The 12,169-nt window shown below is 40.2% G+C and overlaps 2 protein-coding genes across 2 annotated transcripts; both read right to left on the minus strand.

Annotated features, from left to right (window-relative positions):
- Positions 1-6,202: 6,202 nt before the first annotated feature.
- Positions 6,203-9,682, minus strand: LOC128861964 (uncharacterized protein DDB_G0283357-like). The gene is made up of 4 exons (XM_054100338.1): positions 9,622-9,682; positions 9,437-9,574; positions 8,589-8,804; positions 6,203-6,414 (listed from the first exon to the last, which is right to left on the minus strand). The coding sequence occupies exons 1-4, from the start codon at positions 9,680-9,682 to the stop codon at positions 6,203-6,205; spliced, it is 627 nt and encodes a 208-aa protein (XP_053956313.1).
- A 185-nt stretch (positions 9,683-9,867) lies between these two features.
- LOC128860690 (tetratricopeptide repeat protein 36 homolog) lies at positions 9,868-12,146 on the minus strand. Its single transcript, XM_054098350.1, has 3 exons — positions 11,734-12,146; positions 10,126-10,298; positions 9,868-10,028 (listed from the first exon to the last, which is right to left on the minus strand). Exons 1-3 carry the CDS (start codon positions 12,053-12,055, stop codon positions 9,957-9,959), a joined length of 567 nt encoding a protein of 188 aa, XP_053954325.1. The 5' UTR covers positions 12,056-12,146; the 3' UTR covers positions 9,868-9,956.
- Between the last annotated feature and the right edge of the window lie 23 nt (positions 12,147-12,169).

The following is a 12,169-nucleotide window of genomic DNA, read 5'->3' on the forward strand; positions in this document are numbered from 1 at the left end:
TGTCATTCCTATTCCAATGAAATAAAATCGTGAAAACCAATTTTGACATACGAGTACTTTAGATAAGCCTACAGAAAGTAATCTCGTTGGTTATGGTAATCAATCGATTAGCTCATGCGCTCAACGAAGGATGCCTGTAGTGGAAATCACAAACATATTTAAACGACATTCGCACTGTTATCTCTCCTTACGTTTAAAGGGTTTGCTATTTCGTAACCCGTTTCAATAACAAAAACCGATAAGATAAAACCAGCTGTGTGGTTTAACAAGTCGATTATCTCAAATTAAACTACAACAATTTTGGTATGGTTAAATCAAGCAATATAATAAGAATTAGTGATTTTAATTAAAAGGGTGTAAGGTTATTAATTATGTGGCTTAGGATTTATCGCGTGGAGAGGAGGCAGGGAGCCCTCGAACAGTAAATCGATGCTCGTTCTGAAATGAGGCTGCGTCAGCCTTTCCAGGGGAATTCCAAAAACTATTCCAAACACTATTATGGCTATAACGAACCAAATGCTAGCGGCATAAGACGGTGTAATAATTATGCGCACCAGATGAATTTTAATATTACTATATCTAGATTTAATTAAATTTATTTACTTTATTAAATTATATAACACATGGGCTGACAGGTCCCGTGCCAGAACGTATTTTCTGGAGTTTCCGCCTCATCGGTGTCTCTACAACCACGTCTGAAGTCAGCAAACCATCGTTTTATTGTTGTTTCTCGTAAGCGGAATCCCCATAACTCTTTTCAAGCCATTACTTCGGTTGAGCTGTATTTTTCCCATCAAGAAGCAGTGCAAATTTAAACCAGAAACTTCTAGTTGATCCATTGTTTTGAAAATAGCAAAAGTTGGGTCACTCTTAGCACAATAACTGACGATCTAAAGAATAGAATATCATGAAACTTTAACAGCTGCCTTTTTAAGGTTAGTAATAATTCGGCCGCCGTAGCCGAATGGGTTGGTGCGTGATACCATTCGGAATTCACAGGGAGACCGTCGGTCCGAATCTCGGTAAAACCACCAAAAAAATTAAGAAAAAATATTTTTCTAATAGCGGTCGCCCCTCGGCAGACAATGGCAAACCTCCGAGTGTATTTCTGCCATGAAAATGCTCCTCATAAAAATATCTGCCGTTCGGAGTCGGCTTGAAGCTGTAGGTCCCTCCATTTGTGGAACAACATCAAGACGCACACCACAAATAGGAGGAGGAGCTCGGCCAAACACCCAAAAAGGGTGTACGCGCCAATTATATACATATATATATACTAATTGGAAAAGAGATAAAAGCAGTGAAACTGCACTCTATGCGTTAGGCCCGGGACTTTTCAACCCATGTGTTAGTTTGTAAGTATAACCTATAGACTGAATATATAAACTACAAATTACAAATTTAATATCTCTACCCATCTTTAATAGACTTTCTTCATCATAAATAATTTTTTTTTCCTAGGAAAAACTCCCTTAAACAGCTCACATTTCTTCCATTTGGATATGTTCTCCGTACTTAACAAAATTTCCTTCATAGTTGCTATTATCTCACTCATTAGCTTCCTCAGTTGCCATGTAGTGCTAAGAAACACAAAATCTCTTAAACTTTCCCATTTCACAGCCTTTTTGACCTCCCCTCATAGTTGGTTTTTTTGAAATTTATGACATTATGACACTTCCGCGCATCATATTTCACGAGTAGTACGCTCGCTTGATTTGCGTAGATGAATATCTTCATATAGTTCAATACAGTTTTCTCAAACTTATATTTTAGGACTGTTTGTGCAAGGGTCCTCGTTGATTCTGACTCAGCATGCTTGCCCGTAAATATTAATTTGCAAGCACTGCCGCTTTGCTGCGTCTTTGTATGAGTGAGTATATTTTGCGTAGCTTCTTGAAGCCATCTATTTGCATTCTAAACATTTCCAAATTGTCCCGAAATGATACAATAAAGCCGTCTGTTAGCTATAGGTCAAGCAAAGAAAGCTTCCTGATTTCCTAAACCATTTCCATTCACTGTCTCTGATCAGACAGATCGACGCGATGTTGTCTTACTCGTACACTAAGTTTGGCTTGGCAGAGCAATCTGCGTCTATGCGGGTAACCAGGGAACAGTCAACGTATGTACATAGATACTACCTACTTGGACATGCTTGGCAGAGATGGGCTCAACGCCAACGAATGCTCATACAATCAATGTACTTATTTGTGTAATATCACACGTGAATGAATCAAGCAAAAAAACCAAATGGAAAAGCAATAAAAAGTAATAAAAGTACAGAAAAAGGCAATCCAACCAAAGCCAAAGCCAAAGCCGAAGCGCGGACGTCACATGTTGCCATATTGCAGAGTTTGTTTGTTGCAGCCCCAATATGTTGTTGTTGTTTGGCTACAATGCCGGCATATGGGACCTCCTCGGAAGCTGACAACAACTATAAGCGTACAAACGCGTCACCGTAATTGCAATCGCAATAAAACAATTTACCAAATACAACGCAACAGTGAGCGCCACTGTCCAAACGAACGACCAACCAACCAGCCAACTAGTCAGCCAACTAGCCGGCGAGCCAGCTAGGCAGCCCGAGTGAGCAATCGTCAGCAGTAATAACAGCATAGCATCAACAACATTAACTGCAAACAATTGTGGACACGGGCGATGGCAGAAACATTTATCATGGAAATAGCAGCAGTGCTGAGCTGGGAGCCGAATTGGAGCTGGAGCAACTGGAACCCGTTGACTGGGAGTTACATTGGTTGCTTGGTTGGTGGGTTGGTAGCCAGTTGGCGGCAGACAAAAAGGTGCGTTTGATACGCAAATAAGCGAATACGAGCAAATTCCTTTACGGCACCAAATACAGATCAACTACTTTAGCGGAGTGAACGGGGAATGCTCCAAAGTGGTGTGTGTGTGTGTATGTGGAGACGATGGTCATGCATATGTGTAAACATAGGATAGTGCACAGTTGCAGGAAATTATGTATGTGTGCATGTACATTTGGCAGAAGACAAGGAAACCTCAAATGAAAATTAAGTTGATTGTGGAAGACCATAAAGGATATCTCTTCTGAAGCGCCACCTTATGTAGCTGAGCAGTGACATGGCACACATTAGATAATGTGGTTTACTCGTATCAATAGCAGTTATACAATCAAGATAAAAGCCGGCACTGGATTGTGTGCATTAAGCCCAAGAAGTTATATGAACCTATGCAGCATATGAGAGAGGAAAAAGGAGGTGTAGAAGAGCCGGTTTCCGAAGATTGCCCTTGCTTGGATTTTAATAATATTAATATTAATTAGCATAGCAAAATCACTTCTAAAAGGTGTTTAGGCCAAGCTTCTTCTCCAGTTCGTTGTTTTTATCTTACAGATGGGGAATACTACATTTTTATTGGAAATTTGTTCATGTCGAAATTACACTCGGAGGGAGGAATGCAAAAATATAATTCTCATATTCCTACTAACTGTACTGGTACTGTACACTTTTCGCCCAATAAAAAGATAGCAAACCAAAGTTTATGCCAACGCCAACTAGAAATGTCACCTTTTACTTATGGTTTGGAAATGATGCATAACAAAATTGTGAACGCGACAACAAAGCAATGCGAATGAGGCATGAAAGAAGTTCGTTTGCTCGGTGGAAAATTTCTCACTATCCAAGTAAAACATTTCCGGAAATTTCGTTTAAGACTTTTTACCCTGCCTATTCCCATATTCGATATACAAAGCTATCCCACTCAACTCATTCGGAATCACTTGAGAGCGGGTGCCAGTGTCACCGAATAGTTCCGTAAGAGGTTCAAAAGAGTATTTTCCTAACAACTTTGCTCTACTCCCAGCTAAGGTTTTTTTTTTGTGGAAGAGGGGAAGCATCAAAAGCCTATGGCCAAAGCCGTGGTGTAGGACTTTAACTCAACTAAACCCCCCCTTATGTCCTACGGTATGTCCTCCTGGAACTTCACCGTTAAGTAGTACGGCAGGAGGCCGTTGTGAGTATATTATTACTCAATTGTCATTCTGTTCTGTACATTGTGTTAAGGAGCTCTTTCTAGGCCTACGTGCATATTCCGCGTATTGAAGGTTCTTATTTCGCGTATTGATGGTTCGTAATTTTCCAGCTTTCTTTGTTTTCGCACATATGTGGGATAAGACTTGTCTCACTTATGTTTTAGCAAAGGTTGGACAATTACATAGGAAGTGTTCTACTGTTTCTTCGTCTTTCTCGTCTCTACAACCTCTGCAGTACTCATGAGAAAGTACTCCTAGCCTAAAAGAGTGCCTACCTAACAGCCAATGACCGGTGACACAAGCCACGACCTTCGAGATGTTCTTTTTTGAAAGGCTGAGCAATTCTCCTTTTCTTATCTATTCGTTGATGATATCAAAGATCTTGTTGAAGAAATCAAATACCTAGGAGTTGCTTTTGATGCAGCTTTTACATTTCTTTTTCATATAGACTTTATTCTATCTAAAGCGAACTCTATTTTTGGTTTTATAAGAAGGAATAGCTTGGATTTTGCTGATCCTTATACTCGTAAGTCACTATTTACAGCATTTGTTCGATCTACATTAGAATAAAGCGTGTTTATTTGGAGACCTTACCACAAATTCTCTATCGGCAGAATTGAGTTCAAAAAGTGTTTCTTAAGTATACTTTCTCTTTCCTGAATTTCTCTGATCCTCTGCCGTCATATAAATCTCGCATACTTCTAATTAATCTTAAGCAACTAAAAGGTAGAAGATAGCTTTTGTCGCTATCTGTTTTGTTTAATATTATCAGGGGTGAAATTGACTGTTCCCCTCTTCTAAAAATGATTAACTTGTCGGTCCCTATCTACTTAATAAATATCCGTTCCATTTGAATAGATTCAGAACAAATTGTGACTACCATGCTCCTACTCCTTTCCCTCTTTATGAACTCAATGAGATCTCGAATTCTATTGAATTAGATTTTATTTTGTCTAAGCTATGTTTTTCTACTCAATTAAACCGTTGATTGTAATTTAACTTCTTGATAACGATATGTTTGTAATATCCAATGAGAAAGAAAAAAATAAACAAAAATAAAAAGAAATCACGTTGCTGCGCAATGCTTAGAAAACTGCAAAACTTATTCGAGTATCTACCGATCCCGCAAGAGAAATTTAACATTTTCTACATAGACTCCTCATTATTTTTTTATTGTTAAACGCAATGGCTACCTCTTTCATCAGCTGAATGAACTCTCCTTTCAACCCGGAGGGTTTCCCAAATTGTAGTACCTATATCAACAGAAAAATGGTTATAGTCTGTCAATTTAATCAAGTCTTAATAAAATGTCCGCCTGAGTTGGCAAAGAACATTCGGTCGCTTGTCTCGAACTCAAAAAGTGAACAGTTATCTTAGTATTAGAAAAGTGAACCTGATATATCAAAAGTGGCTCAAAAAAAGGGTCAAAAAGTGAACAGTTATCTTAGTATTAGAAAAGTGAACCTGATATATCAAAAGTGGCTCAAAAAAAGGGTCTAAAGTGCCTTTCGCGTATCAGAAAAGGAATATTACAGATCTTATAGATTCTAAAATTTCAATATTGCTAGTATAGCGAAAACTAAGCAAACCTTTCTTAGTCCTCCCATGTATAGATGGCACAGCATGGAAGACCTGTGCGCAACAGTAGTAAACTTCAAATATGCAACAATAACAATCGGAAGTGAAGTGAAGTGGAGTAGTGTGTCGGCTTGTCTTTTACCAACCGTTTTGTGAATTGTCAGCCCATTGTGCTGTAGCAAACACAGATTTGTGATTCTCCTAACTTAGTCGGCTTCTGCGCGTGCGACTTGCCTACACATCAAAGCAGCTTGCGGCGCAGAAACGGCTCGTAGCTACATGCAATCATACTCCGCCAACGCCACCTCAACATACGTATGCATGTATGTATGTATGTAACAATATGAAGGAAAGCTAGTTAATGCAGCAAGCTCAAATCCGCTACTGTTGATTCAAGTGATTTTATTCTACGCTTGTTGCAGATACTGCGGCGGCCTGCACGGTGCGCTCTTTGGGAGGTGGGCACGTTCGCTGCTCGAGAGTAGTTTAGTACTTGGCTGTTCTATTCAGCAGCTGTCAGTAGCGATTTGCATAAAAATAGATAACTACAGCGCATCATTGCCCACTTCCATTGCGGATGCCACTTTTGGCGTCCTGTTGCTTCTGCTTTTTCTCTTTTTACTGCTGCTGCTGCTTCTTCTGTTGGTTGGGTTGCATTGCGTTGTCCAACTTGACAAAAGGCAACATAATTACATGATTTCGTTGGCTATTCATGTCGGCAGGCGCCATTCGCCTTTGTTGACTCTTCCATATCGTCACTGCAAGTAAAGTGGTATTGTATGGGCCGCTGCTGCAGAAGCACTCGCAACTGCGTGGAGGCGTCGTAGTTCCTTTGGACAAGGTGTAAATTGCACATATTCGCGCTGTTGTTCTTATTCTTCGCTTTGCGTGTTTATACAGACTTCATGGACAGTAAATCAAGTGGCAATTAATGAATGTCAACATTTATAAATGTTTGTTATTAATGAGGTAGCAACGCGGAATGTGAACTGTTGTGCCCAACAAATACGCAATGAGCTGCTGTTTTTATTTCTTAGCACTGGAACTCTTGCTAGTTGATAAGTGATACCAAAAATTTGTAAAAGCGAAAGTTTCCTTAAAATAATTTGATCTGTTGCTCAATGCAGGTTTTCGTGCCACTGATTTAACTTTACTCCATTGAAACATCTTAATTTGTAAACATAAATATTGAAATACGAATACAAACTACTGACATAAAATGTGATTTTTAGTTTGCTTATCCACAACCGTACTTCATTCCGTTTTTAGTTAAGGCCTTCGACCGCTGTACATTTGTTGTTGATTTGTTATCCTTAAGAGCTGCACCTGCTCTTTTGACGTTGGCCAAGACGATGCATACAACAGTTTAACCACAATCGCACCATTATTTGTATGCCTCCACAAAGTTGCCATAACAACAACAGCAATAGCGGCAACACCGACTAAACCACTAAAGATGCATTAAACAGGATCTTCACTGTGCGCCGTGCGCTGTGTCTGGATCGGTGGGGAGCGAGCGTGCGCCACTTACCTACCATTCATCGGTGCAGGCAATTTTAATGGCTAACTGTTCTGCTGTTCGCGCGAGCAGAAAAACTGTTCTCAGCGAAATCGCTTTGAGGCAGGAGATTGTAGTTTGCGGCGGCTGCCACTGAACAGGCAGAGCAATAACAAAAGTGACAGCAATATCGGCAATAGCAACAGCAGTTGCGGTCGAAGGCACTTGTGTCGAGTGTCCTGTAGTGGAGATTTCATCTTCGTCTTCATCTTCAACTTCAACTTCAATTCGATTCGAGTTCAGCACTCATTGCCTGTGTTCTGTGATATAGCACAGCGGTTTTTGGGATTTTTTCGTCGGCTTTTGATTTCAACTCGTGCCACCATGACGCGTCAGCACAGGCACGGGCGCAGGCATGCAACATACCGCACCACACAATAGTCCGGGTAGACACATTGCGCACCAGCAGCTTTTGGGGCAAATATGTACGACATGTATGTATGTGCGGCGAGGAGAGGCGGTATGGAAGCAGAGCCCCACAAGCGAAGGCTCGGTCGATTTTTTATTTGTTTTACCAAAAAAAGTTAAGAAACCACTTTCGTTTATTTAAGCAATTTTTGTTATCGGCAGAGGTTGCTCCTGTTGCTGTTGCCACTACTCGATTGCAACTGTTGCGGTCTGGGGTGTGCTTTGTGTTTTACACATGTACATACGTCTATGATAGGCACAGTGGGCTATTTTAGCATTCTTGGCATGATCTTTGGGAGCAATTACCACAAAAAATTATTAATTTCTGTATTGTCGTTTTTATTCTCATTACACTTCCGTTTCATCAGCGTCGCCATTATCGATACTTTGCAACTACCATTATCATGACCGTAAACAGGCATGGTCTTCCCCTACGTCGTTGTTCTATAACTTCTCATCTAAGCAGCTTCTTTACCGGAGCTTCTGCATCCATACGTCGACGTGTCCCAGCTAGGACAAGCGCTTAACTATGTCCCCATCGTCGTAGAGCTCGTGGTTTATTCGGCGGTAGTAGTTACCATGGCCATTATCTTCTTCGCGATTTTGGCCGAGTTTAAGAAAGCGCGCCAGCCGTTTCTTTCTCGTGCTAACCGGCGCCAGTTGGACACACCAAGTGAAGCCAAGTTCTTCTCCACTTGATCTTGCCAACGCCAAAAGAGGCCTTCCTCTTTCTCTGCTACCACCAGCTGGTACCGCATCGAATACTTCCATAGCCGGAGCGTTTGTATCCATTCGGACGACATGACCTAGCCAACGTAGCCGCTAGATCTTCATTCGCTGCGCTATGACTATGTCGTCGTAAAGTATGGCCATTACCGCTATTATAATCACTGACTTTACCAATAGGATAGCCATTTTCTAGACTTTTTCTGCTACCATCACCATTACTATTATATTTCTGTTACCGTTAGCCTTTAGTACGACTGTTTTCAATATGATTCCAATTACTTTACTAGCACCAATAGCACAAGACCTCACCAATACCTTTACCTAGGCCACCACCTTCACCAAAACTTTTACCATTACCATTACAAATATTTTTACCTTTATTGTTAGCATTACCAATATCTTTACTATTTTCATTACCATTATCAATACTTTTACCATTATAATTACCATTACTCTTACCAATGCTTTTACCATAACTATTACGATTAGCTTTACCATTGCCAGGACCATTACTATAACCAGCACCTTTCCGTTACCATTATCAATTCTTTTACCTTTATCGTTACCACTGCCATTACCATTACATATTTAGAACGGTGCTACTCGTACTACCTTCATAAGTATTCATTTAAGACGCCTTTTTGACACACTATGCCAATATACATACAAACGTACGTGGATATGTAAATATAAATTCGTCTGTATGTACCAATTTGCTGCGCCTTTACCACCAATTCCCTCCGCCGGTTTTGGGATTTTTTGCTTTGCCACCTATGTATGTATGTATGTATGTGCGTATATCCGACGTCCATGTAGTGATTGTTTCTTTTGTTGTTGTGGCATGTGTTGCGTTTAATAACTGTTAAGGTATCTGTGGTTGGTCTTGTTGTTGTGGCCGCAAAACCGTAACAGTTGTTTTCATACGAAGTGCTATGCCACACGGCGCTCAGTTTCCGACATTCGACATTCGGCGGCGTGGCTGGCAACGCGCTGCTCGTAAATGCCTTTTAATCATAATCACTGTAGCAGCAGCGACATTAACAACAACATCAAACGCTACAATAGCAATAGCAAAAGCTAAATGTTGCATGCGGCTAGTTGCCATCGCAGGCCATTCGTGTAGCGCAAGGCTCTGAGCCAACAGCTCGCGCGCATACCACGTGCCAATTGCTGGGACGCGTCGGCAGCCGAGACTTGCTGAGTGTCGATTGCAACTGTTGCTGATGTGCTGATTTTGAGTTTGATGTTGTTGTTATTGTTGTTGTCGGAATTGTTAAAACGCACCTTGCCACAATCTGTGAGTGCAAGCAAAAAATACGAAAACCAAAGGCAGCCTGTTTACTTGGCCAGTCAGTCGGCCACTGAGGTGAATTAAAGGCGCGCACACGCGCAGGGTAAAGCATGAAAAGGATAGCCGAGATAACCACAATTTACCGCAACTTATTTTAGTAGCAGCGACATTTTTGATTTTTTCTTTTCAGTTTTTTGTTGTTGCGCTTTTGTTGCGGCATTCTAGGAGGCAGTGCAAACGATTTTTTTCGAAGTAGTGCTTTTAATTCGCTTCTATTTAAACACTCGTATTATGTAATTAAAATAGTTAATGTCTTCATTTTATTCCTCTTCACTTGTTGTGGAGTGCCCACATTTTTATTCTAAATTCCGTATCAATAATAAATTCTACTTCAATTGATCGAATGCCTGACGCAACATTTGATTGCAAAGTGCCGCAAATGGATTGATCTCCACCAGCTGGAAAGGATTTTTCATAGAATGAAGTAAATGTTATAAATAAATATGTAATATGGGAACGCATACATTCACATATGTAGATATGTAATGTAAGTACCTGTGTTTTGGCAAAACTGCTGCCCAATTGCGCTGCCGCCTCGAAATCTTTACGTGCCGCGTCCAAATTATTCTGCTTTCTGTAAAGGACACCTCGCTGGCACAGAGCAGTACATTTAGTACGCGGGAGCTCGATGGCGAGTTCAATCGCTTTGTTGAGATCGGCTAGAGCATCTAGTGAAACAACGGAAAGCAAAGAAAGATGTAGTAAAAGTAACAAATAAAAGTAACAATGAGTAAAGGTGACTTTGATGAATGAGACTAGATTTGTTTGTAAGTGAATTCGAATATATAGAGAAATATATGCCGTTATATATTTTCATTGAATGTGGTCTGAGCATTAAAGATTATAAGAGCAGACTCCCGTCTCCGCAACACTCTCCACTTTCAACCTTCCTAAAAAGAACAGTGAGAGAGTTGATTGATTTGAGATCGTATTCAGTTGCGATAGCGCCCTAAAGATGGGAGGTAATGATTAATAATTAGCTCCAGTTGTGTTAATATAAAATGGCGGTTGATATTGTAAAACGGGTACAGAACACCCGTTTAAAAAACTCTCACAAAAGTATCAAATCATTTCCATTTACTTATCAAGAGCGCGCAATAGCCTAGACAGGCGGTGGCGTTATTCGGGATTAAGGACTTAAATCGGAATTATCTCAGGAATTAGGTATCAGGAATCACGAATTTTCGATGACAGCATTGCCGAAAAATAACAGCTAATATCTATTATGAATGAAAAATTTTGAAACTTTTGAAGGGAAGAACAAGAACAAGACTGCATGCAATGCTAGTTTGCACTAAGACGTTCGAAATTACATTAATTGTTCTGATATTTCGGAGCAGTTTGAGAAATTAATTTAATGATTTTTTTTTAATAAATAATTATTTCTTAGTATCAGGGCAACTAATACCCGTATTTATCACCTGCGATCCATTATTTGGTGACAAAACTATACAATAAACAAATCAGCTCTTCACTAACCCGCGTAACAAATTTTAATCAGAATTACCTGTGCCTGTAATCCCGGCTGGCGCAATTTATTTTGGGTAAGACATTTTTTTTAAAAAGTTATGCTACCTTTTATTTATTTTTTGTTTTTCGTTACATGCCTGGTTTTTCTCCAGAAGTTTTAAGTTGTCATACAGCCACTATTTACCCTAGAAAAATTGCAGCTACTCAACGCTAGATGGCTCCCCAGTAAGTATAATTATATTGTTGTATCTAGCGCCCAACCGAACAACGATTGTAGTACACTGCCCACCAAACTGCGCCGGTTTATAAAGCCACGTTGTACGAAATGTTTTGCAAGCCACTTGCACAAATCTGTACATTTAACAAAACAATTTGAGCCGACTTTGCACTTTCTATTAAGTATTACATTTCTGTAGTCTAATGCAATATTAAAAAAAAAATATAAAAATTTCCCATGGTTTTTGGCTCGTGCCAAAGTCAGAAGAGTGGTTTTGTCAAAAGTTCAGAGAAAAGTTAGTAGACACATAGATGCTGGACCGTTTTGTTGCTTGTGATTTGTTTTTTTGTTTTTGTTTTTAAACACATCTCTTACTTAGTGTCAATGGCTTACTACTCTTACTACCAAACACTCACCCTCATCTCGGTTTGCCAGACGCAACGCCTGTGCGCGATTATTATAAACAGAGGCGCGTGTTGGCGCGACGTTGAACGCATGTTCAAACACCTGTAGCGCCTCCGACAACTGACCCTCCTCTGCCAATTTGATTGCGCTCACTTCGAGAGCTTTGGACTGGTGCACCTCTGCACTGTCTGCTTCGATATCGACCAGCTCGGCACTAGACTCGGGTTGAATTACTTGCGCCACGCTCGAGGTCAGCTCCAAGGGATTAAAAATGGAATCAAGTACTTGTTGGTCGTGTGCATTAAGGCAGTTGCGGGTAAAGTTTTGCGGCATTTCGGGATGCTTTTATATGTCAATTTTATAAAAATTTGCCTGCGATTTGTTTTTTTGTCACGAAAATACGTTGTTCTCAATGGCAGCTTTGAAGAAAACTGAAAAACGGCTACA

The sequence above is a fragment of the Anastrepha ludens genome, chromosome 4 (assembly GCF_028408465.1).
Source record: "Anastrepha ludens isolate Willacy chromosome 4, idAnaLude1.1, whole genome shotgun sequence".
In the NCBI taxonomy this organism is placed as follows: Eukaryota; Metazoa; Arthropoda; class Insecta; order Diptera; family Tephritidae; genus Anastrepha; species Anastrepha ludens.